At 38.0% G+C, this 26336-nt stretch overlaps 2 protein-coding genes across 4 annotated transcripts in view; one reads left to right on the top strand and one right to left on the bottom strand.

Annotated features, from left to right (window-relative positions):
* Window positions 1–46: 46 nt before the first annotated feature.
* LOC130736394 (uncharacterized) lies at window positions 47–481 on the bottom strand. The gene has a single exon (XM_057588230.1). It carries the CDS (start codon window positions 479–481, stop codon window positions 47–49), a length of 435 nt encoding a protein of 144 aa, XP_057444213.1.
* Window positions 482–1463: 982 nt separating this feature from the next.
* Window positions 1464–26336, top strand: part of LOC130737960 (uncharacterized) — a 57795-nt gene continuing 32922 nt past the window's right edge. For 2 of the 3 annotated variants that reach the window (XM_057589834.1, XM_057589836.1), the window contains exons 1-11: window positions 1465–1680; window positions 4505–4599; window positions 4673–4786; window positions 5542–5646; window positions 5771–5842; window positions 23205–23317; window positions 23619–23750; window positions 24299–24367; window positions 25856–25943; window positions 26059–26130; window positions 26218–26318. In XM_057589834.1, the coding sequence (XP_057445817.1) occupies window positions 1557–1680; window positions 4505–4599; window positions 4673–4786; window positions 5542–5646; window positions 5771–5842; window positions 23205–23317; window positions 23619–23750; window positions 24299–24367; window positions 25856–25943; window positions 26059–26130; window positions 26218–26318 (1085 nt within the window). In that variant the 5' untranslated portion in view covers window positions 1465–1556. Of the gene's footprint in view, window positions 1681–4504; window positions 4600–4672; window positions 4787–5541; window positions 5647–5770; window positions 5843–23204; window positions 23318–23618; window positions 23751–24298; window positions 24368–25855; window positions 25944–26058; window positions 26131–26217; window positions 26319–26336 lie in introns of all 3 variants that reach the window. The other variant, XM_057589835.1, reaches the window with a different exon arrangement.

Below are 26336 nucleotides of genomic sequence, written 5' to 3'. Positions count from 1 at the left end.
GCCTCCCACGCGGATCTCCAAGTTGGCCCATCACGACGTCTCGCGACTAGAGCGAATGAAGCAACGCCCTGACTCCTTTAACAGCCCCTTTCTGCAAAACAGAGGACACCCCTCTCTGAAGAACAGACTTACCCACCGTCCCTTGAGCCCGGGAAGACGAACCACTCACAGGGTACCTCGCCACTGTCACCGAAAGATGAATTCCGCCGAGCTTGGTCCCATTGAGGCGAGCTATTGCCTCCTCTGCATGAGCCTTGGACATAAAATGGACAAACCCAAATCTGAAATTCCTACCCACCTTGCGAGAACGCTGAACGAAAACCTTGCTAACCCTTCCAATTTGAGCAAAAAGCTCTCTGATATGAAGATAACCCACCAGCTCCGAGATTCTGTCGATGAAGAGAGTGGACCTCTCCTGCAGAGTCGGCACCCCTCCGACGAGAATCAACCCCTTCCTCCCCCTCAGCTTCATCTTCCCCATCCTCACCCTCCTCTTGCGGTGGACTCCGGCCGACCCTCGAACCACCTTGTTTCTGGGGTGGCGGCGCTGAAAATGTGGGAAAACCCGAAGCCCTAGCAGAGCGCTGGGTTTCACTCATGCGTTAGTTTTTTTTTTAATAGTAAGTTCAGACACTTCATACACTTAAAATTATTTTGTAGTCACACACCGAATAACTAATATTGAATGCATATTACTTGAAAAAAACTACTTTAGAGTGTGTTCGTTACGCTTATATTTTGAAAAATCATTTTTTTTCAATTAAAAGTTCAATTTTTTATGTTTGTTTTAGCTTTCTAAAATATTAATATTTAAAAAAATTGAAAGATGATATTTCGGAAAAACTACTTTAGAGTGCAGTTATTTTAGCTTATTTTAGTAAATTAATCACGTTTTTTCATTTTTATGTGTGTTTCAGCTTTTCCTAAAATCACCGTTTTTTATCTGAAACAAATACGGTCTTAATTACCTTATTACGATTATATATGTAATTAAAATTATGAGAAGACACAAAAAATTATGCTCATGTTCTTTCCTATTTGGTTTTGTTATGACCTATCTTGTTCTATGACGAAACCCTACCTAAATTTTTACAAATATTAAGTTTGAATAAATCAAACAAGGTGTTATATATATATATATATATATATATATATATATATATATCTTTGATTACACCATATTTTCCCCATTATTTGAACGATGAATAAGTGGTTAGCGATATATGTGAATTCAAGTTCCTAAAAATTAGAACGTGTGTTCTATAGACAACATTAATGATGTGACCGGCCAACACGCTAGTGTCGGTTTAATCAATTGAACAAGATTTTTTATTTATTGTTGTGTGGACATTACAACACGGTGAAGCATCGTTATGCCTTGTTTTGCGAAGGATGTATGAATCTTATTCCATGATTTGTTGTGAAGAAACACTTTATCTCATGTAACTTTCATTGATCTGTTTCTTCAAATAGTAATTTAAAAACAATTTCTTAAGCGCCCATTTGTTCATCTTTCAATCCTTTACACGAGTTTGAGAACTAAAGAAACAGAAAAAATGGCACATTTAGATTTGGAAGGAATAAGTCATGAGAAGAAGAAAGAAGTGATTCGATTAGAGCGTGAATATGTCATTGAAATTACCAAGCCTAAGCTCATCATGAAATTAGCCAACCTCATAAGTATGTTTCTTGCTTTTTTTCTGTCTTCCATGATAAAAATTTAATTGGGAATTTAAATCTATCTTCATGTTCTAATCTTTTTATTGGTTTCCCTTTGATATCATTATTGCATGTTTGTTTGAGTCTTTTTTCCTTCTCCTATATATATATATATATATATATATATATATATATCAGACATTCTAAAATTTTATGCCTAGAAATTTTTTCCAATCTTGTTCTTCTGTTCTTTTTTCATAATTGTTGTTCGTAAGCATAGAAGTTGTTATTCTGGATAGTAAAGATACATGATTTAATTGGTTTATTTAATGATGCTAATTGCATATAAATAGCTTCTTATCACATACTCATGTTTTTGTGATCTATTCTTTACGTGTTATTTATAAGAGTTTTAGCTAATTGTGAAACTAACAATAATATATTGTTCTTGTAAATGTTACAATACACAATGATAGACTAAGTGGAGGGGAACCTTAATCATGGTTATGATCACTCTATGCAGTTTATAAGTGAGCAACATCTTTTTCTCTCTTAGGTTATTTTATTCCCCAAAATTTGGATTTTTACAAGTCAGCGCTCATTTGTATTGTCCATGTGCTCATTGGTATTGTCCATGTTTTGTTGTCTTTATTTAAGCATGTCAGGAGCCGGGAGACCCATTTTTTCTCTGCTTATACTATTTATTCCCCTTTTCATATGAATCTTTTCTCCACGCCGCTCCTAATTCTTATGTCTCCGGGATATGTTTTTTTCTTCATGGTCTCTTGTTGTTTTCACAACCGTTACCAGCGGGTAGGAAGATCCCTTGATGATTCTTAGGAGTATATAATCTCTGGTTAGACTTGAGTCCACCCTGACGCTCGGGTTGAATTCAGAGCACCGTGATTGAACATTAGTATAGTCCCTAGTCCGACAAGGTGGGAGGGTACGCTTACTAACTAATTAACTTTAATTAATTTACTAATAATTAATGCTAACTAGTAATACATCCTCTGCCTCCTCAAGTGGGACGACTATGGATGTTGCATAGGCCCTCCTTGATAAAGAAAACAATGACGGTAGAATAAGTGGCTTAGTGAACGCATCGACAAATTCTACTCAATGTCTTTATTCGCTTCACTTAAGAAAAGTAGAATCCGGGCTATGTATTTGGTAGAACATTACCGTAATGCATGATAACATGTCAATGTGCCTATAAGTCAAAAGGCTTAATTGCATTTTTGGTCCCTGACATTTATAAAAGCCACGATTTTGGTCCCTCACCTAATTTAATTACAAAAATCATCTCTCACCTAACACTCTGTGAACAAAGTTGGTCCCACCGTCAATTTTTTAACGGAAGAAGCTTATGTGGTGTTTGAAAACTTAGGTGGAAGTGCCACTGGAGAGAGGGAGGCACATGCCTCTACATCTCAGAGGAAAAAACAACAAAAAAACTCAGAGGAATAGGACACAACCTCAATCCCAGCGTTCCAACAACTAGGCCTCCCAACAGCAAAGCTTCACTATGAGATAAAAAAAACAGCCGAGAGGAGAGGAAAAATCGATTCTGACGCCAGTGGCACTTCCACATAAGCTTTCAGACGCCACGTAAGCTTCTTCCGTTAAAAAATTGACGGTTGGACCAACGTTGTTCACGAAGTGTTAGGTGAGGGACGATTTTTGTAATTAAATTAGGTGAGGGACCAAAATCGTGGCTTTTGTAAATGTCAGGGACCAAAGTTGCAATTAAGCCAAGTCAAAATAAAGCAGATGAATTGGAGTTTATAGTTGAAGTTGGCCAATGCAGGGTACACATCCTCTAAAGACATAGTGATCGGGGAAACCTGTAAAAGGACCAATGAAAATACAATAACCAATGAGCACAGAGTAAAAAATTGAACAAGAGGCCCAATCGGAGAGTCTGCAGAAGTAGTGAATAACATGTCCTCTAATGCACATAACGTTGGAAGAAACGTAGGTAGAAGAGCTGCACAAAAATGTCTCGAATCTAGGAAAATTTGTATGTTTTTTTGAGCAAAAATTCATTGAAATATATAAAAAGTTGAGAAACAACCCCTCTGAACATAGATACAATGACCAAACCAACATATAAGCTGGAAAAATCCAACTATTAGATAATAACAACCACAAAAACCTCAAACAAAAACCCCACAAGCAAAACCACTCGATTTATCACCAAACATATTACCCTTAATGATATCACCAGAAACCCCAAAACAAGCATTGAACAACACTAGGAGATGACTCCATTTGAAATCGAAAAACAGTCAAAGATTCAATCGAAACGGGATTCTATAAAGCCGCACGAACCCCACCAAAACAGAGACCCAACCAAGTTGTGCACACCAGAAAGGCCACACAGAAAAATACCCACAGAAGGCCATAGAACTAAGACTAAGAACCTTAAGAAAGATAAATTAAAAAACAAACTAGAGAAAGCAACAACAACAACCAGCATTGATGGTGCCATCATAGCCTCCGAACCACCTCTAGACCCGCTACTGCAACCCTCAAAGAGAATTGAAGCAGAAAAACCAACAACGCAAGAAATTGTCAAGGCAGCAAGATTAAAGCTAGAGAGACGGTTGTTCCAAAAGGCGCAAGATTATCGCTAAATTGTGATTACATGAATTTCAAACATGTTCAAGAAAATATGGCTAGGATAGTAACAGTTATAATTGCAAGATATAGTTACAATTATAATTTTTTGTTATGGACTAAAATTGCACGAAATGATATAGAAACCGTGCCTTAGCCCCACTTTTTCCTTCCAAATTTCTACTCTTTTTATGGACCATAGTCATTTGGATATTATGTGCAGAACTTAGTGCCGATAGAGTTGAGTTTTTGAAACTTTGCAAGAGAATAGAGTATACAATTCGAGCTTGGTACCTCCTACATTTTGAAGACATGATGGTATGTTTTTTTTTGTATATTATGTAAAAAAACTAGCTATGTATTTGGAAACTAACATCTTTTATGTCTACAGCAACTATACTCCCTTTTTGATCCTTTATATGGGACTCAAAAGTTGAAAAACCAAAAGTTCACTTCTGAAGAAATTGATGCACATGAACAAAATTTCCTGACGCACCTTTTTAAGGTATTTCATATTTTTCTTAAAGATTTACACTTACTATCTAATATTTGATTAAGGACATCACAGTTGTGTTATACATACTTGGAAATAAATAAAAAGGAGTGAATTGATAAAAACATATTTATTTAGAAGATTTGTTTATTTGTTAAGTCTAAAGCGAATGATCTTTGAACACATAATTCTTGCTTACACATTTTGATGATCTGCAACTACTTTCTTTAGAATGAATACTATTCACAAATTCAATTTTTTGTATCATGCTAGAACTTTGAATTGAAAAATTGATATCAAAATTTTCTTTTAATCAACGCTGTTCTGAATGTTGGATCATTAAATGATATATAAGCCCTTTTAAAATTAAATAATAAAACTTAATGCACGGTCATCTAGTAAAAGAGAATAAAACTACTTTTAAATAAATAACTGATTTAGTAATTGTTTAGTTTTTCAACTTATAGTTAATATTGGGGTTGGTATTATAATTTGATGAATATGATAATTTACTACTATTTCATGTGATATTATAATCTTGTTGAAGGTTATTTGTTAGAAAAAACATAATGAGAGTATAAAAAGTAAAAACCTTGAGGTAGTGGTAGTAGTAAAATATACATGATAAATTATGTTTACATGAATATTTTATCTAAAGATTGATTCAAATATACTAGCACATTGTACCAATATATATATATATATATATATATATATATACTTGCACAAAATCTATTGATCTACAAATTTTGGTATTCTTCATACAGGTCATGAAAAAGAGTAACTTCAAGATTGTAACTGAAGATGAGCTTAATGTTGCACTTTCTGGACATTATCTTCTAAATCTTCCCATTACTGTTAATGAATCTAAGGTTTGGAACTATTCTTATGTTCTTTAATTCATAATATGTGCATGTAAGATGTATACCTTTAATTGTACAGATGCTTGATTGTGGCATTAACAATTACTAATCATTTTGTTTTTTTCTATTGTAGCTTGACAATGAGCTTTTGAAAACATATTTTGAAGCACACCCATATGATAACCTTCCACATTTCTACGATAAGGTATGAATTTAAATATAATATCAGGAGTACTATTCCATTAGTGATATTTTGATTCTATATGGTGTACATTTGTTTTTGTGTACGGAACTTTATTTTGTTTATTTACCAATAGGTTTTAGATAAGAAGAATGTTTAATGATGATGGATGAAACTTTTCATTTTATGAATCACTATAAACTATATGTTTGAAATTAGGGCTAAACAAGAAAATCGTCCCTAAATTTTGACCGAGATTTGATTTTCGTCCCTTGCCGGAAAATTTTCCTAAAGACGCCCTCAGACTAACCTTTTTGTTTGGAAATCGTCATTGTCGTCGATAAAGCTCCAACCGACGTGTCCACTTGTCAGTTTTCAGCCTATGTGGACATGCCACGTCATTTAATGAATGACATGTAATTTTCTTTAAGCCCCCCAAATTTTTCCTCATTTAATTTATAACCCCAAAACTAAAACTAACACTAACCTAACTTCTACTCCAACTAAAATCAGATCAAAACCCTCATTTCATCTCTTCCTTGATGATCTTGAGTCACTTTGGACAAAAAATTAAAAGAAAATTGGAAACCTATAAAATTATGCAAGCTTGAATACTTGATGATCTTGAGTCCTGTTACACCAAATTCTCAGCATCTGAAACACTTCCTCCCGCTAATTTCTTTCTATTTAAACTCACTTGCCCAACGAAAAATGGCACCTTCTATGCAGTGTTTCCCAAAAAGAAATTCCCTTCTTTTAAGAACTGAGCACATGAATGAAAGAGAAAGTGATACCCAAATATGAAATTGGACAATGAAGAAAGAAGAACGTGAGGAAAAATAGGGAACCATCCAAGATCAAATCTTTTTCCGCCATTTTCATCCAATGGAAGTTTTGTACCTTCACGATACAAGAGTTTAAGATCTGTGTCTAAAATTGGCTTAATTCATTTACATAGGATACAAGGAATATATAGGGATACAACAGAGGCTTATTACGTAAGCCAAATATTCAAATTTAAAATCCTAACAGAAACTAACTAATTACGACCAAAATCTCAGTTTTTCTTCAACCAATTTCGTTGGAGTGTCTTTCTCCCTTAACGCACACCAAAATCTACCTCAGTTTCGATGTAGCTAAATCCAATTTCCACCACCACTGGAAAAGACCCTCAATGCTTCTCCGCTGCAACGCTCGCCCTTTTGTTCCCAATCCAGTGTCGTTTAGCATTGAGGAGTAGGACTCTATGAGGGGAGTTTGATTTGTGGGTGGGTTGAGGTTAAATACGAGGGTTTGCTCTAGGGGTGGATTTAGGTAGAGGGGCGGTGGAAACGCTGCAAATAGCGGCAAGGGGAGTGATTCCGATGAGAAGAGCGGCGAGGGTGAGAAGGGTTTTAACTAGAGGAGAGAGAAGCATGGAGGTGGCAGCCCATAGTGCTGGCTCAAGAAGTTAGGGTTTTGGTTATGCAATTGGAGATTGTGATAGGATATAACAAAATTGTAACAACCAATAACAACAACTATGAACATGGGAGAAGAAGGGAGAAGAAGAAATTGATAAAGAACCCTAATTTATGGGTTTCTTACAATTAAGGGTTTTTATCTGATGAAGGAGGTGAAGGTATGAAAAACACTAGAAAGGGGGGGTTTGAATATGGTTTTGCAAATAAAACGTTTCCCTTTAAGATTTCAAGAAAGTCTTTCAGTTTCTTAGGATAGAAGGTCCAAAGTGTAACGCCCCGATTTCTCGAGTGTCACACAGTAATCAAACGTCATAAATGGTTATCACGTGAAGACCACACATGAAGGTATGAAAAACGGTAGAAAGGGAGGGGGGTTTGAATAACGTTTTCAAGATAAAACTTCCACCTTAAAGATTTTGGCAAATCTTTCGAAACAAACTATGTGCTAAAGATAAGAGATAGAAAAGCACACAAGGATTTTATCCTGGTTCACTTGATAAATCACTCAAGCTAATCCAGTCCACCCGTTAAGGTGATTTCTTCCTTCTTAGAATGAAGGCAATCCACTAATCAGGTATGTGTTACAACTGCACTTGAAACCTACAAGTGACTAACAATACACTGACTTAGCTCACACTAAGATTCACTCTCTTAGTCTTCTCTAGGATCCGATCAACCTTGATCTCCTAAAGGCAAACTATACAATTGTATATGAAGTTCTTGTTTACAAAGAAAGTGCTTCTAAAAAGCTTATAGTAAACACAATGAAATTCAAGATGAATGAAAGCTTAGAAGGATTTGAATATTTCTTGCGCGTGTGTGAATGCTTCTAGCCGCTTCTTTCAATCTTCAGCCTCTATTTATACTCCAAGGATTAGGGTTGAACGTTGCATGGAAATGCTACCGTTGGAGGGCAGTTCTGGAAATTCCAGCTTCTGCTGTGGCTGAGGATGTTAGGTAGGTCGTCAGGATAGTACACTTTACTTTTGTACTTTGGATAGTGACTTGACCTTAACCTCGTAGACTTCTGATCAGAGGAGCGCTTCGTGTTGGAACTTGTGAAGCTGATTGATCAGAGTCAGAGGGAAGCTTGGATCCTCTGACCGTTGTACTTTCTGATCTTCACTTCAGAGGATCAGTACATGGTCTTCAGAGCCAGTTGCTTCTGGACTTCAGAGAGTCTTCACTCTTCAGAGTCTGGATCGTCAGAGTCTTCTACACCTTCAGAGCCTCTGAGCCTTCAGAGTCTCTTGGTTGTTAGATCTTCTGGATCATCAGAGCTTCAAGTGAGCTGAGTCCTTATCAGAGCTTGATTTACTTCAGATCTTCTGAAGCTTTTCCACTGTTCAGACTGAACATGGAGAATGCGAAAGCGATGCTTGGGTCACTCTTGAAGCATAGTGCTTCTGATTTGTGTGAGATAAAATAGAGGTCAGAGCCTGTAAATAGCACACTCAGAAAAACACGTTAGAGTACCATAATTGTTCATATCAAAAGGTTAACTTGTAATCATCAAAACATAGAGTTGTACTACTAGATCAAAACTTGATCTTACAATCTCCCCCTTTTTGATGATGACAAAACTAAGATTTTTGATGAACAATTCTTAAACAATAAACTGAATTCACTCAGAGTTTAGAGATATAGAATAAGACTTATCCTGATGTGAATAGTTTATCTTGCTCATTCTGAATTCAAGTCACTACTTGATTCTGAGCTTAACTCCCCCTGAATCTAATACTTGATGAAAACGTTAGTAAAGTCTAGATTCTGAACAAAATAAAATAGGAGTTCAGAGTGAAAAACTTATGACATAGATGAAATAGAGTAATCAGAGCGCATAAGTTTTCAGAGTCAACGGACAAGGTATCAGAGTCTTGGGTATCAGAGTCAAACTAAAATCACATCAGAAGAAGTGAAATGTATTCCTTGTATTTGCCCAGTGACACATCTATGGTCATAAAGGTGGAACTCTTAAATTCTCCAAAAGAAAAATAAATCACACTAACACATCTTACACATCAAAAACTGGGTTGTACTCCCCCTTTTTGTCATAAGCAAAAAGCTTGGGGTGTGAAAAACTTAGTTTGAAGTACAAGGTACTCCCCTTAAAGAAGGTCTAAGTTTCAAAAAGAATAAATAAAACGATGCATGAATCAGAGTTAGGCGAATTAAAGAGAAGAGTTAATGCATAAGAAGAACGTTTACCACCGGCCAAGGGAGTAAAGAGAAGCTTCAGTTACCAAGGACTGAACCTCGAGAAACTGTAGGAGCATTAACTTTCAGAGAGAGAATGAAGCCTATATAAAGCGATGGAGAAGAGGGTAAGCTTCACAACTCGATCAATACCAATTAAGAGAATATGGCTTCATACATGGTTGCACTAGAAGAGCTCAGAAGGAAGGCCTTCGAGGAAGACATGTTCCTGAACATTCGGCACCCAGATGGTACACGAACAACACACGAGCTGACAACGACACTGCTTGAAGAGGACCTTTGTCCAGAGCTGGAAAAGGAACTGAAAGAATTCCTTTCCTTCGTGGAGGAAATCCAGGAGCTCAGCCAGCTAGAGCTGAATATGCTGGAAGAGAAGGAAGCTATGGAAAAGATGGTCAAGACGACAGAAGATAGTCTGGAGAGGGAGGAGCTTAACATCAGACTCAACAACATCCAGTACTCATTGGATCGTCTGGAGAAGGAGAGGGTAGAGCAGCGCCAAGAGTGCAGAAGAATGAGGAAGGATCCTCCATTCTAGATTTAGGGACAAATGTATGATGTAATAGCATAAATTATATGAATAAAGAAAAACATTTGCAAGCACAATGTCATTTATATATATATATGCAATGATAAACCAGAGTAAGTAATGCAAAAGAAATAAAAAGAAAGTTAAGAAAAACGAAAGAAATCCTATAACTAAGGCTTGTCAGAGCGACGCAGGAGTTCCTGAAGAATTTGCTTCATGTCTGTCAGCAGAGTCTCATGAGTGTTGAGACGTTGTTCCAAGATGTCAAGTCTGGAAGAACTTGGCTGTGTAGAGCTTGAAGGAACATTCTGAGCAGATTGATGATCTGGAGTTGAATAAGAAGCAGCAGGAGTGAACACCACTGGTGCAAGAGCCTGACATCTAAGAGCTTCAGCTTCAGCTTCAAGTCTCTCTGCTTCTAGTCGTGCATTTTCAGCTTGTATGGCTGGTTGATGTGCAGCTTCTTCTTCTTGCTCTTTCTTTCTTGTGGCCTCTTCAACAGCTTCAAGTAACTTAGTTCTTTGCTGTTGTTCATGCAGAGCCACTCTTCTTGCAAACCTCTGCTAAGCAGCTGCTATCCTTTGATCCCTTTCTTCAATCAGATGCCTCATCATAATAGGAACCTGAGCTACTAACCAAGTACTCAGATTATTCCACTCCTCAGCAACAGATTCAACATTCTCACTGAGGTCAGTGTGACCTTGCACATTGCGGAGCATCAATGAAGCTTCATGATTAAAAACATTAATGCACTCAGAGAGAGAGGTTGGTTTGAGGTGAGTGTAGGGAACAATGGAGAGGTTGGTTTCAGGAGAGGTTGGGTGATTGCTACTATTTGCCTCAGAAACACCTTGAGGAGAACCAATGTTAAAGGTTTGAGCATTTGGTTCAGAGGCTCCAAGGTTTGGGTCAGAAGTTTCAACCAGAGGATGTGGTGATCTAACCGAAGAGTGGTTAGACACAGAGTGTTTTGGTTCTGGTTGAATTGGCTCTTGATGGACAGGGTCAGATTGAGCTTGTTGAGCTAAAGGATCTGCCTCATGTAAAGGGTCAGCCAGGATAGGTTCATCTGGGTCAACTAGACGTTCAGGTCTAGGTCCAGGGTATCTCCTAGGGCTTGGGACCGTGAGGTAATATTTTGGGATGACAGACACTTTTTCTTTTCTGACCTCCATGAATTTACGATGTGACTCAGAGTTGTTTGAAGGTGAGGAGTCAGCAACGTTGTTTGGGAATGATACAGGAGTATAGGCACTGGAAGAATCTGTATCAGTGGTTCTGGCAACCGGACGTTCTGATGCTCTGGGGACAGAGTGATCAGACGTTCTATGTTCAGGTTCTGGTTGGACAGGAATTGTGAGTTCAGGTTCAGAGGGGGGGAATAATGGGTTCAGATGTTAATGGATTGTATTGAATGGTAATGGGTGAGGTTGGATCAGAGGTTCCGGTAGGTTGGTTCTGAAGCATATTCCAGAGAGGTGCTTCGTTTGGAGAAGGTTGGAAAAATGAAGACCTTGGGGAATTGGGTGGAGAGGTGGTTTGAGTGGCTGGTTGGGACTCCGGGATAGGAGTGAGTTGGGTGGCTGTGCGGTTAAGAAGTGTAGAGATGGTAATGGGAGAGGTTGGTTCAGAGGGACGTGGAGTCTGAAGCATATTCCACAGAGGTGCTTCTTCTTGGGAAGGTTGGAAAAATGATGACTTTGGGGAATTAGGTGGAGATGTGGTTTGGGCAGCTGGTTGAGACTCTGGGATAGGAGTGAGTGGGGTGGCTGTGCGGTTGAGAAGTGTAGAGATGGGGAGTGCATCAATGGAATTTAAATCATCATCAGATTCAATGACAACTGACTTACTTGATGAACGCACAGCAGACCGAGTCACTCTGGCAGAAGACTCTCTTCTGATAACTGCAGCAGCAGGTTCCACCCTGGTAGGCTTCACCACAATTCTGACTTGTTTCTTCTTCTTTGGAGGAGAAGGACCATCTTCATTATCACCATCATCACCATCATCTGGGTTGGTGGTTTCAGCATGTTTCCTCTTAGGCTGGTCAGCCTTCTTGTTCTTCTTCAGAGGGACATCAGATTCCTCAGAGGATTCTTCCAAGACCATCTTCCTCTGAACTTTCTTCTTTGGAGGAGAGTCAAACACTATTGCTGGTGGCAATCTTCTGAAGAACTCATCTACATCAATTTCAAAGCCTTGTGCTCTTAGATCTTCAACGTAGCACCTGATAACTTCTGGGTTGTCTGCCTGACTCCACAAAGGATAGTCATTCAGAGGGATTCTTCTTCTTCTGACTTCATCTAAAGTATCTTCATGAGCAGATCTATCCTCTTCTTGACCAGTCCCATCTTCTTCAAAGATGTGGATGTGAAGACATCACTCACGATCATGGTCAGATCCTCTGTGCAGCCAGCCTTGGTCAGATCTTCCACAAGCTTACTTTCAACAAAGAGATCTGAAAGTAGTCTTCCAAAAGGAATGTACTTGATGACAAACTTGATGGATGCAGTGGTTCTGGACTTCCTGATGCATTCTTTCAGGTAAGAGAACAAGAAGAAAAGAAGACAGAACTTCTTCTTATCCTGAATAAAGAATAGCATCGCCTTCTGGCAGAAATTGATGTAGTCAGGAGAACTGCCCTTTGGCCTTTGGTTGATACAGTTGAGCAGAATCTTGTGCCAGATTCTGAGATTAGGATGAAGATCCATCACCTTGTAGTCGGTCTTGCCCGGTTTGTAATTGGTGTAAAGGGCCTTGTTGGTCTCTTCCTTTGTTTTGGGTTTCAACTTGGATTCAGTCAGTTGAAATCTATACCCAGTTCCAGTATGTGCACCCAGCAGATTCACAATAGATTTCTCCGTGATGATTATCCTCCTTCCAGCTATGTACGAAACCACCTGAGTATCATCACACTCAGCGTGTTTTCAGAATTCCTTGACCAATTTGTCATAAATTGGACCTCTAAGCCTGTTGAAATACTCTTCCCATCCCTGAACTTGAACTTCGGGACGAAGATCATACCCATTTGCAGCAATGTTATCCAGGTCGAATCTCCATTCAGCAAGCACTTGGAGTTCTTCATGAGCATAAACGCAGTGAACGGCACAGCCCCGTTCTGCAATCGGAATCATCTGCTCTTGAACCGGAGCTTGAGTTGGAGTTTCAGGACCCAATTGACCTGTAGCTTGACCTACTACCATATGAGGAAACCTGGTTGCATCTGCGGCTTCATTTCTGGTTTGTCTCACCATCTTGAGCGGTTGAAGGTTATGGGTAGAAAGAAACATGAAGATGATGAATAGAGAGAGAGAGAGAGATCGTGGGAGAGAGGTTTTGAAAAACTGAAGAGAGAGAATGTAAAACCTTAAGTGTAGGAGAACATGTGTGTATAGTGGGTTTTTAAAAGTAACCGTTGTTGATCAAGAAAACAAGTTAAAATCAACGGTTAAAAATTAAAGACATTGTAGTAACAGTAAATACACATATCACACGCAGGAGAGAAGCACATCTACACTCATTATGACAGACTGTCACACGGGCACAAGGAACTATGCATAAGAGAAACTGACACACGTTTACTGTCTCAGTTTCAGAGTCAGCACCAATGGGTACATACACTCTGATAGAGTTACCTTCTGGACTAGACATCTTCTGATAAAGAAGTATCATAGTCAGAGGTTCTGAATCATCTTCATACTGGACAAAAGTCCATATTCAGATTTTTCAGAATAAAATTAAATCTATCCTCTGCTAAGGGCTTTGTAAAGATATTTGCCCATTGATGGTCAGTATCAACAAACTTCAGAAGAAGTACGCCCTTATGAACATAATCTCTAATAAAATGATACTTTACCTCAATGTGCTTTGCCCTTGAATGTAAGATAGGATTCTTACTCAATGATATTGCAGCAGTGTTATCACAATAGATTGGGATATTGCTCTCAAGGATCTGATAATCCTCCAGCTGATGTTTCATCCAGAGCATCTGAGTGCTGCATATTGCTGCTGAGATATATTCTGCCTCTGCAGTAGATAGTGCAATGGTTGATTACCTCTTGCTTGCCCATGAGACTAGATTACTTCCCAGAAATTGACAATTTCCAGAAGTGCTTTTTCTCTCTGTTCTATCTCTAGCATAATCAGCATCACAATAACCTAAAAGCTTATACTCTGATGTTTTCTTATACATCAAGCCAAGGTTAGTGGTGCCTTTCAGATACCTTAGGATCCTCTTAACAGCAGTTAAGTGGGTTTCCCTTGGATCTGATTGGAAGCGAGCACATAAATGAACACTAAACAATATATCTAGCCTAGAGCACATAAATACCACGATAGAGCTTCTGACAAACTTTGCCACTTGCATCTTCTTTCTCCAGAATGCATGTAGGATGCATTGGAGTCTTGGCCACTGTAGATTCCAGCATGTTGAACTTCTTCAGAAGTTCTTTAGTGTACTTTCTCTGATGGATATATGTTCCTTCTGGTGTTTGATCAACTTGTATTCCCAGAAAGTACTTTAGTTCACCCATCATACTCATCTCAAATTCAGCCTGCAATTCTTTGCATAGAGATGGATTAGCAGAGCCAAATATTATATCATCAACATAGATTTGCACAATTAAGATATCATCTTTGTAAGTTTTGCAAAAGAGAGTTGTATCTACTTTACCCCTTACAAACTCATTCTCCAGAAGGAATGAGTTGAGTCTCTCATACCATGCTCTGGGAGCTTGCTTCAGACCATAGAGAGATTTCTTCAGTTTGAACACATGGTCTGGATTTTTCTCATCTTCAAAACCTGGGGGTTGATGAACATAGACTTCCTCTGATATATAGCCATTTAGGAAGGCACTCTTCACATCCATCTGATAAAGTACTATGTTGTGATTCACTGAGAAAGAGATCAGCAGTCTGATTGCTTCTAGTCTAGCTACTGGAGCAAACGTTTCAGTGTAGTCAATTCCTTCTTGCTGACTGTAGCCTTGAGCAACTAGCCTCGCCTTGTTTCTCACTACATCTCCTTTCTCATTCAGCTTGTTTCTGAAAACCCATTTAGTTCCAATCACATGAACACTTTGAGGTTTCTTCACTAAGCTCCAAACATCATTTTTGGAAAATTGATTCTATTCTTCTTCCATAGCCAGAATCCAATCCTTGTCCTGAAGAGCTTCATCTATGGACTTGGGTTCAATTAAGGACACCAATCCTTTCAGACTGAGCAAGGTCTCTTCAGAGGGTCTGAAGGCTGATCTGGTTCTGACTGGTTCATCTTTGTTGCCCAGAATCAATTCCTTAGGATGTGATGCAATGATTCTACTTTTCTTCTGAGGTTGTGAATCAGAGGGACCAGCTTCTTCTTCTGGATCATCTTCCTATGGCTCAGCTTCCTCTGGAGCTTTGCCTTTGTCAGAAACATTAATGCTTAAATCTGCAAACTTCTCAACTAGCTTTGACTGATCAGAGTCAAGCTTATCGTCAAATCTAACATGAATAGACTCTTCAATAGTCTTAGCATCAGTATTATAAAATCTAAAACCTTTAGATCTTTCAGAGTAACCAAGTAATAGACATTTAGAAGATTTAGCATCAAATTTATGCAATCTATCCTTAGTATTAAGAACATAACAAACACAACCAAAAGGATGAAAGTAAGAAATGTTGGGTTTAATGTTCTTCCACAATTCATAAGGAGTCTTATTCAGAATTGGTCTCACAGAGATTCTGTTCTGAATGTAACATGCTTTATTTACTGCCTCTGCCCAAAAGTGCTTAGCCATGCCAGTTTCTTGGAGCATGGTTCTAGCCATCTCCTGAAGAGTTCTGTTCTTCCTCCCAACAACACCATTTTGTTGAGGAGTTCTGGGACAAGAGAAATCATGTGCAATTCCATAGGAATCAAACAGACTCTCAAACTTGTCATTCTCAAACTCTCCACCATGGTCACTTCTGACACGCACAATCCTACAAGCCTTCTCGTTTTGCACTTGGGCTATGAAGGTAGAGAACACAGCATGAGACTCATCCTTGCGGGTTAGAAACTTTACCCATGTCCAGCGGCTATAGTCGTCAACGATGACCATCCCATATCTCTTGCCACCTATAGACTTAGTTTTCACTGGTCCAAACAGGTCGATATGCAGAAGTTCCAACGGCCTTGAGGTTGAGACAACATTCTTTGCCTTGAAAGGGACTTTTGTGAATTTGCCTTTCTGACATGCTTCACAAAGAGCGTCTGAAGAGAACTTCAGAGTGGGCAAGCCCGTGACAAGGTTTAGCTTGCTCAGCTGAGAAATCTTTCTCATACTGGCATGCCCTAACCGTCTATGCCATACCCATTGCTCTTCATTAACAGACAGAAGGCACTTCACATTCTGAGCCTCCAACTCAGATAATATGATCTTATAAATGTTGTTCTTCCTCTTGCTGTTAAACAGAACAGAGCCATCGATCTGACTTACAGCCCTGCAAGACTTTTGATTGAAAATAACATCATAACCCTTGTCAGCTAATTGACTTATAGACAATAAGTTATGAGTTAAGCCGTCTACCAATAAAACATTATCAATGCATGGACTACTATCTACACAAATAGTACCAGTACCAACAATTTTACCCTTTTCGTTCCCACCAAAGCCAACCTCACCTCCAGGCTTAAGTTTTAGATCTTGGAACATACGCCTTTCTCCCGTCGTGTGACGCGAGCATCCACTGTCCAGATACCATGATTGGTGTTTCAGTGGAGCTATCAAGGATATCTCATTTTCATCGTCTGAATTAGGATCTCCTTCTGATTCTGAGTCAGAGTCAACAACTTCCTTTGACTCTGCTCCTTTGTCTTTGACAATAGCCATGAGTCCTTGGACTTCACCATCAGAGTCAACATCCTCTGATTGTGATTCATCAAATGTCACCATCAGACTCTTCTTCGTCTTGAAGTGCTTCTTTGGCTTCTTGTCCTTCTTCAACTTTGGACAATCACTTTTGTAGTGCCCTGATTCTTTGCACTCAAAGCATGTGACTTCCTTAATTGATGACTTCTTCTGGCCTGAAGATTTAGACTTTCCTTTTGCCTTTCCAGAGCCTTTGAACTTGCTCTGCCTGTGCTTCCAGATGCGGTTGAGTCTCTTGGAGATTAGAGTCAGCTCATCTTCATCAGAATCTTCTGATGCTTCTTCAGATTCTTCTGCTTCAGCTTGGAGAGCCTTTGACTTCTCAGCCTTAGCCTTTTCAGATTTGGATTTCAAGGCTATAGACTTTTTCCTCAGATCTTGCATCTCAGAACGCTTCAGCTCATGGCATTTCAGAATGCTAATGAGTTCTTCTAAACTCATACGCTCGACATCTCTTGTGAGCTCTATTGATGTCACTAAAGGCATCCAGCTTTCAGGAAGACATCTGATGACCCTTATGACATGATCTTTTGTTGTGTAGCTCTTGTTGAGAGGTCGTATTCCAGCTACAAGCAACTGAAATCTGGAGAACATTTCTTCAATGGACTCATTTGGCTCCATGATGAAGGATTCATACTTTTGGATCAAAGACAATGCCTTTGATTCTTTAACTTTCTTGTTTCCTTCATGAGACATCTTCAGAGATTCAAAGATCCCTTTTGCAAACTCACGATCTGTAATCTTCTGGTACTCTTCATAAGAAATAGCACTTGGAAGAATTGCTCTTGCTTTGTGATGTTGTGAGTACAGCTTCTTTTGATCTGCAATCATCTCTGACCTTGGGATCTTCTTGCCTTCTTCATCAACTGGACGTTCATAGCCATCCACAATAATATCTCAGAGATCTGCATCAAACCCCAGAAAGAAACTTTCGAGTCTATCTTTCCAATATTCGAACCTTTGACCGTCGAATATAGGAGGCTTTGCGTTGTATCCATCTTTCTGTGTTTCACTGGTGGTAGCCATTGTTTTTCACACCGGCCCGGATCACTAAACACTTTTAGGTGTGGTAATCAGAACTTGCGCTCTGATACCAATTGAAGGTATGAAAAAACGGTAGAAAGGGGGGGTTTGAATAACGTTTTCAAGATAAAACGTCTCTTGGTTGTCAGATCTTCTGGATCATCAGAGCTTCAAGTGAGCTGAGTCCTTATCAGAGCTTGATTTACTTCAGATCTTCTGAAGCTTTTCCACTGTTCAGACTGAACATGGAGAATGCGAAAGCGATGCTTGGGTCACTCTTGAAGCATAGTGCTTCTGATTTGTGTGAGATAAAATAGAGGTCAGAGCCTGTAAATAGCACACTCAGAAAAACACGTTAGAGTACCATAATTGTTCATATCAAAAGGTTAACTTGTAAGCATCAAAACATAGAGTTGTACTACTAGATCAAAACTTGATCTTACAACACAGTCAATCCACAAGACTCCCTCGCGTGCAAGTTACTGTTTGTCTCTAACAGCACCATCGTTCTCTTGGTCCATAGCCTATACCCAAGCACTATAACCATATCATTCACTACTTGTAAGCGAAGTTTGCATCTCTAGGTTTAGTTACTAATATAATAACCTAGAGGTAAATTAATGAGCCATCATGCATAGTATAAACAACAAGAGGTTTAGGGTTTAGTCTCATTCTTCACAAAAGCAGAAAATTATCAAGCAAACTCTCATCATGTACACAAAGTCAAACGCCTAACCCTAGAGAGCATTAGGGTTCGGCCAGGCATCATCAATTCATCAAATAACCATGTCATCATACTTCTTTTCATGTCATGTATAAAAACAATTCCAGCACTATCATGAACTTATATCAAAGATCAAACACGCCTAAACCCTAGCCAAGTTAGGGTTTCGGCCATACCATGATTTAGGGCATCAAAAGACTTGTTTTCATGCTTCATCATACAGCTCATATAAAATCCAGCAAATTTTCCATCATGTTCATCATCACACAACACATTCAAAACGCATGATATAGGCTATCAACATAGATTCAAGGATAATCATCAAATTTTACATGATTTCGCCTAAAGATTTTCATAGTTCATGGCATCAAATCTTCAAGGAGGTAAAAACAGAAACTTTGGCCCTAAAACATGTTCAAGAGAAGCTCTACTCATCATACAAAGGTTTTACATGTTAGAGAGACATCATATCATCAATCACGCAAAGTTTTGCACTCATAGGACAAGATTCATGAAGCACATAGCCTAGACTCTACCCAAGACCGGAAAAGCCCTCATCTTTGTCTAGAGATTGAAGAGGAATAGATGGTTGAAGAAGATGGACCACACCCTCCTCTCCTTGCCTTTCTTAGCTTCACGCCTCTTCTCCTTCCTTGACTAACCTCACGCCTCTCTCTCTATTTCTCTCTTGTCTCTCACAAAACCCTAAATTTTTATGAATAAGTTTTAACGTGAAAGAAGTATGTTTGGGTGCTTTTCTATTTCAGCTCTCTATACTTGAGGAAGAAAAAGAAAAACTCCCCCCTTTTCTCCTATATATGGTCGGCGGCCACACACACACACACACAACTAGGGTTTTTGCAAAACTTTTCCTAATTAAATCCCTTTTAAAACTATCATTTATATCCTTAATCTTTTAGAATATATAAATCTTAATCCAAAAGGTTTTCAATCAGATACGAGGAGATCCTTGAAGGTTTTAAAAACTCAAATATTGATCCCTCATTAATTGAAAGTCAAGGAATCAAAATCCCTAAAATGTCTCACTCATAAAACCTAGCCAGAAAAGGAAAATACTTGCAAAAGACTCATTTTTCTTCCTCCTCATGCCTTGGTCGTCCACCACCTTCACCATGCTCAGATTTTCTCAAAAAAATATTTAAAATAATAATTTAAATAAAAATCCAAAATAATTAATGCATTAAATACACAATTTCCCTCATAAATGCATCAAAACTTCAAATTTAAATTAAAAAACTTTATCAATGGTTTTGGCTCCAAAATTTCGTGCACCACTCTCATAATAACTCAAAAATATTTTTAGAATTAATTATTTAATAAACCATAGGCTTAAAAATAATTAAATACATTTTATTTAAATAAAAACCCATTTTATTTAAATAAAACCTACAAAAATAAAACAAAGCAATATTCCCTCATGGAATATTCTTAAAACCATTCCCAACACCTCCCCATGAGGTTTGGCCCACGAAACTGTCCTCGCCGACTCGATTTGCCAACTCACCGCTGTTGTCGGGCCGATTTTAAACTAAAAGTCGTCAGAAAATAACCCTAGCGATATTACAGTCAAAACGATCGTAATGAGGAGTACATCGTCATCTAGACATTATCAAAGTCTAATAATGTCCCTAATAAAATAATTTTCCTTTCTAAAGACATAGTATCACATATAACACAAATAATTCACAGAATATTATTTAATATTATTATTAAAATAATATGTCCTAAAACCAGGCAGGTCTTACAATACCACCCTCCTTAAAATAGTTTCGTCCTCGAAACTACTATCGGTGAACACACCATGCTTCCATTGAGCACTCTGATACTTTCCACGAATTTTCAGTCGTCTCGACGCATAGGTTATCGTCCTTAGTCTCATCTTTCTGGTCTTCACGTGACTTCTCTAGTGGTCTGGTTCCACATCATTTATGCAAAGGGAATCTGTCTCTCCTTTACGTACCTTTCAAAGTCCAACACCAACTAAGATTCCTATCACCATTTTCCAATATTTATTTGATCAAGCTTAATATCTAAAAGATGGCAATTAGAAAAATAACTGGTAAGGATGTTCGAGTTACTCTCATTACACTGTTTATAACCTAGACACTCGTCGTAGAACCTTACAGAACTCTCCCGTTAGAACACGACCCAACCTGCCTCAATGCAGGTTGAGTCGTGTTCTAACGGGAGAGTAATCCACTAATAAAAGGTTGTTACAATCTGAACTAGCACAACTTGCTAAGTGACTAACACACCTATGAACTAGCAACCTCTAAGACACACAAGTCTTAGTCTTCGCAAGGCTTCTGACCGAATATGGTCCCTTAAGGAATTACAAAAAAAATTTGAAACAAGTTTGGGTTTACAATGAAGTGCTTCTAAACAAGCAAGTGTAAACAGATTTAGAACAATGAAGAAATAGATTGCTAAGGTATTCGCTTGAGTGTATTGCAATTTGTGTCTTAGCTATTTCTTCCTTTATTTTGCCTTTAAATACTCCAAGCTTCACGTGATGTTTCTGTTGAAGGATTCTATCCGTTGGAGGGCAATTCTGGAATTTCCAGAACCTGCTGTGGCTGATCCTCGTTAGGTAGGCGGTTAGAATAGTACAATGCGTTTGTACTTTAGATAGTACCCCTTGCCTTTTTCTTTTGACTCCTGATCTTCAGAGGCGCTTCTCATTGGAACTAGTGAAGCTTCTGATCAGAGTCACGAGTTTGCTTGGATCTTCAGAACTTCAAGTCTTAAGCATCTGGACCGTTCACTCAGAACTTTTGGTCTTCATAGTAGAAGCACTTGGTCAACCAACTTTCTTTGGGTCTTCAGAATCTTCAAGTCTTCAAAGTCTTTGATCGTTCACTCAGAACTTCTGGTGTTCAGAGTCTTCAACACTTGATCTCCAGAACCTGTTATCTAAGCTTCGTCTTCAGAACTTCTGAAGGAATATTCTACCGTTCATCAGAACGTAGTGAGTGCAGAAGCGGATTATTGGTCAATGTTTGGTCTTGGACTTCTGATGAATTCATCTTTGAATCAGAATCAGAACCTGTTGGTCTAACACTTAAAAGGCAAACGTTAGAGTACCAAAATTGTTCATCCACAAAAAGATACTTGTTATCAACAAAACCTAGAGATGTACAACAGAATCAAATCGTGGTCTTACAGGATGAAGGGGTAGAAGTTAGGTTAGGAAAGATTTGGGGGCTTACTTAAAATTAGTTGATTATTAGTTTTAAGGTTAGAAATTAAATTGGGAAAAATTTGGGGGGCTTAATTACAAATAAAATTATTTTGATTTTGATTTTGATTTTTTTTAAATTACACGTCATTCACTAAATGTCGTGGCATGTCCACATAGGCTGAAAACTGACAAGTGGACACGGCGGTCGGAGCTTCATCGACGGCAAGGACAATTTCCAAACAAAAAATGTAGTTTGAGGGCGTCTTTAGGAAGATTTTCTGGTGAGGGACGAAAGTCAAATCTTGGTTAAAGTTCAAGGATGGTTTTCACGTTTAACCATTGAAATTATGATTTATTTTGATTGATACAATAATTTACAATTCATTAAAGGTGATACAATCATACACGAGAAAAATAACTGTTGTGATCATACACCTGGTAGTGAGCTAGAGAGTGAATGGTGTGCTTAGAATGATGTATCCTATGCATGATTCTAAGCATAGTGACTAATGCAGAACTAATTAAACATGCTAAACCATTGTGAGCATCGTGAAGCCACGGGTATTTTTGTTGAAAAGGAGCATGCATAAGTAATTCAGCAAGCAATAGTCATGTGACCTTAATCCGGAGAACAATGTTGAAAGATATAATTGTCAAGAAAGACAGTCGGATGTCTATTTCACAAAAAAGGAGAGTAAACCATGCATGATGACTTTATACTCGACAAGCTCCCCATGATCTCATGCATTTTTTTGTTTAGGTAAGCCAAAGATGATATTAAGAGAAGTACTATGAGTACTTCAACCAAGTACAAGGTTGTCAATTAGACAAGAGAAGAGAAATGAATGGGTCAGCTTCTTATACAACACAGTTTTAAGGAGAGGCACAACACACAACACTAAACAAGTCATACAACAAATAAACATGCACAACAAAGCAATCCCAATACAATTTTAGTTGGATCGTTTTTCCAGTCCAATCCGAATTTTTTATTATTAGATCAGATTGGGTTGGATGGTTTCATTGGGTTGACCCGACCAATTTGCACCCCTAATTTATTCAAGAAAGGGACTCTTGCTCATTTATGGCATAACAACTTTATTTTTGTGTGGCTTATATTCACTTACATTTTCCTCTTTAGGTTGATCTTGTCCCAAACAAAAACAATATCATATACCCACACACTAGATGCTTATGAATTTTTATTTTGTTAGATTCATCGAATCAAGAAAGTTTATTATGCATACATGAAGTAAAACAATCACGTTATTGTTTAGCCACTTGGTATTAAATTGATTTCATAACAATAAGCTAATATATATATTATTCTTATAGTATATTATCTTTCGACGTGGCACGGGAATTGATCAAACAACAGATTTCTTTTTCACGGAGAAAGTGAACATACTCATAGCACGCTTTTGGGAATGTCTATTAAGAATAACTAGGTAAGGAATCCTTGCACCAGAAATTACTTTTCTTATTTTCAATGCTAACAAAAAATTTCATGGTGACAAGTCATAATTTAAATATTTATTTGAACATTTTTTGTTAAAATTAAAATTCTAAAGATTTTTTCGATCGATTTGAATATGTTTAATATTATGAACTATATTTTTGCAGTGAAAAATCCTATCCTTTGATTCATATGATGGCTACTTACTTACCTATGAGTGTATGGATGTATTATCGTTTATTTCATAAAAAAATCCGTATCCAAATAACCCTTAGAATATATGGTTCTTGCAGGTTAGAATGTTTTTTATCCAGAACATCGCAAATACATTCTAAGATGGATCCGGCGAAAGATAGTGAAATAAATTTAGAAACTCATCAAGAAGAAGTGTATGAAAGAGTAGGTCTTGAAAATATGTCTTTAAGGTGTAGTTTCATTCCTCTCTCTCTCTCTCTCTCTCTCTCTCTCTCTCTCTCTCTCTCTCTCTCTCTCTCTCTCTTTCTCTCCCTCTCCCTCTCCCTCTTGTCCTTTTTGTAGTTTGTGTTCTTTTGATACTTGTTATTTTCTTAATTTTTTATTGAAATAAGAACGTAAATTAGATGGAATTAACCATCCGTTTTCTACGAATATTTATATATTGAATTTTGCTAGGTTTCACTTATTTGTGGATTTAAACCAATCATGTTTTACTAATGTTATGTAAAAGTTATTTACTTAAAAAAACCACAACCATTGAAATTGTACTATATGCATATAACCATTTATAATTTTTTTAGAAGCCAAATATATGAAGGAAGTACTAGGTGTACTTCAAAACCAAAAATATATATAACCATTTATAATCTTATAGTTTCCAACAAAAATGCTGATTTTAGACTTTTTTTCATAGATCCTAAAAATAATTATTAAGGCTTAAAGCTCCATCTAGAATTCCAACAATTCACTCATGAGATTGTTTGTTGCAATTTTTCAGCTTGTGTAACTTGTTGAGCAAGAATACAATCAAAGAACCAACATTTGATAGAATAATTGTTATCTACAGGTATATATAATTTAGAAAAATATTAAATTAGCTCTTCTAAAAATAGATATAAGTTATAGCTCAGCAAATATTTCTTTTTAATCTTAACAATGAAACCATACAGCAACGGTGGCTGTTAGGGTGCAAGTGTGCCTTAGGTCTTGCATCATGCAAGAGTAGAAATGACCCATAATAGTGGGTAAGGTGACCTGTTGTTAAAAAAAATAAAAAATAGAAGATTACGAAACCACCCATCAAATTATTCTTTCTCTCTCTGCAATAACCCAGATCTCCTTAGATTTCTCTCTTCCATCTTCTTCATCATCCTCCTCAGGCTCAATCCCCCTTCTCTTTCCATCCCCAACTTGCAAAGCAGGTGGGCCTAACTGTCATATGCTCTACCTCTCTCCTCTGTCTGGATCACCAAAATCTTCCCCTGGAACCGCGGCGAGCACCGTCGCGTAGCCACCGCCATCGGCGAGTTCACCGTGCGAGGTTCAGCTCCACTCTTCAGATCTTGGATATCGTCCCCAACCACCACGGAGCCGCCGCCGCGCGATGATGGGTTTGTGTTTCCCGTTCTCCCCAAAGCTCTGAAGATGAACAAGTTTCTGAGAATCTCCTGGAACGATTCACGTTCGGCGTCGACCTCATGTGCCTCGGCGGCGATGGTTGAGTTGATAAAAGAGGAAAGGGAAAATTGCTGGTGGTGGATCTGGAAGGAAAAAGGGGGAAATCTATTTGTGTTGTGTGTTGATCTATGTATTTGTTGAGGTTTATTTGCATCAATTAATGCTTGTTGTAATTTGGATTGGCCTAAATACAAGTTTTTTTAAAAAAATTATAAATACAAGTTACTTGTTCAAGTTTTGGATGAGTCTTATGACAGCAAGTTAAATGGGGGCGTTTTTGTTCAAGCAAGATGGTCCTTTGTGAACAAAACAAGGATGAAAACCTGTTGCAAAACATTAACCTTCCATTTCATTTTGAAGTTGGAGCAACAAGTGAGTGGGGGCGTTCTTGTTTCAGATCAGTAAAGTTGTGGTGCCCAGATTGCGGAGTGGTTGGTGGTTGTGAATGCTGAGATGAAGAGGATGGTTGTACGGTGGTTTTCACCGTGCCGGATCTCAGTGCCGCCGCCGCCGCGGTGGTTGGCCAAAGATGGCTGCTGCGGTGAGTTTGCCAGTGAAGGAGGTTGTGTCTTTCTTCAAGTAATGAGGGAGAAAGGTAGGGGTGCAATTTTTAGTTTTTAGAAAGAGCCGGTTTCCAATTTTCCCTCTAGAAAGGTGCTTTGATCTCATTGGTCCTCACCTCTATGGCACCCGTGCAAGACCCATCAGCTATTGCACCTTATACTCCACCCTTGTTTAATGATCAAACTGGATATATAGTTAACATATGAAAAAGAACTTTATACTCATATGGTACGGCTTATGTAAATAATGCCTCAAATCGAAAAATAACAATTTATAACTACTTTTATGATAAGTTTGAACATGATTTCTTTAGGCGAGCTGGTTCGTATTCTAAATCAGAACGAGGAATTTTTGTGAAGCACTTTAATAACATTCCAATGGCTGACATGGAAATAGTTCTTGTGAGTTATCTCAATTATTAAACATTTTAAAAGTATATGATTAATTTTATTACCTAATTATCATTTCTCAAAACAACTATAAGTTATGATGTGTTGAAACTTTTTTACTTCACAGCCAGAAAAGAGAAGTCCTGGACTAACTCCAATGGATTGGGTCAAATTTCTTGGATCTGCAATAGTTGGGTTGGTTAGTTTTTCAGTTCCATTCAAGCTTAACTATTAAGATTTTAGAATCCATTGTCATCTTTCACTAATGCATGTTCTTCCTTTATAGGTTGCTGTAGTTAGTTCCGTGAAAGAGGCAACAATTGACTTGAAGGTCATGAGCGCAGTTCTCTCTACAGTAATTGGCTACTGTGTTAAGACTTATTTTACGTAAGCATGAAAACTATT

This window comes from Lotus japonicus, chromosome 2 (assembly GCF_012489685.1).
Source record: "Lotus japonicus ecotype B-129 chromosome 2, LjGifu_v1.2".
NCBI lineage: Eukaryota > Viridiplantae > Streptophyta > Magnoliopsida > Fabales > Fabaceae > Lotus > Lotus japonicus.
Note: the sequence above shows the minus strand (reverse complement) of the source record. Positions and strands in the feature narration are given on the sequence as shown.

Excerpts from the sequence above, each read along its gene's own strand:
- LOC130736394 (XM_057588230.1), bottom strand. The coding sequence starts at position 481 with ATGGGGAAGATGAAGCTGAGGGGGAGGAAGGGGTTGATTCTCGTCGGA.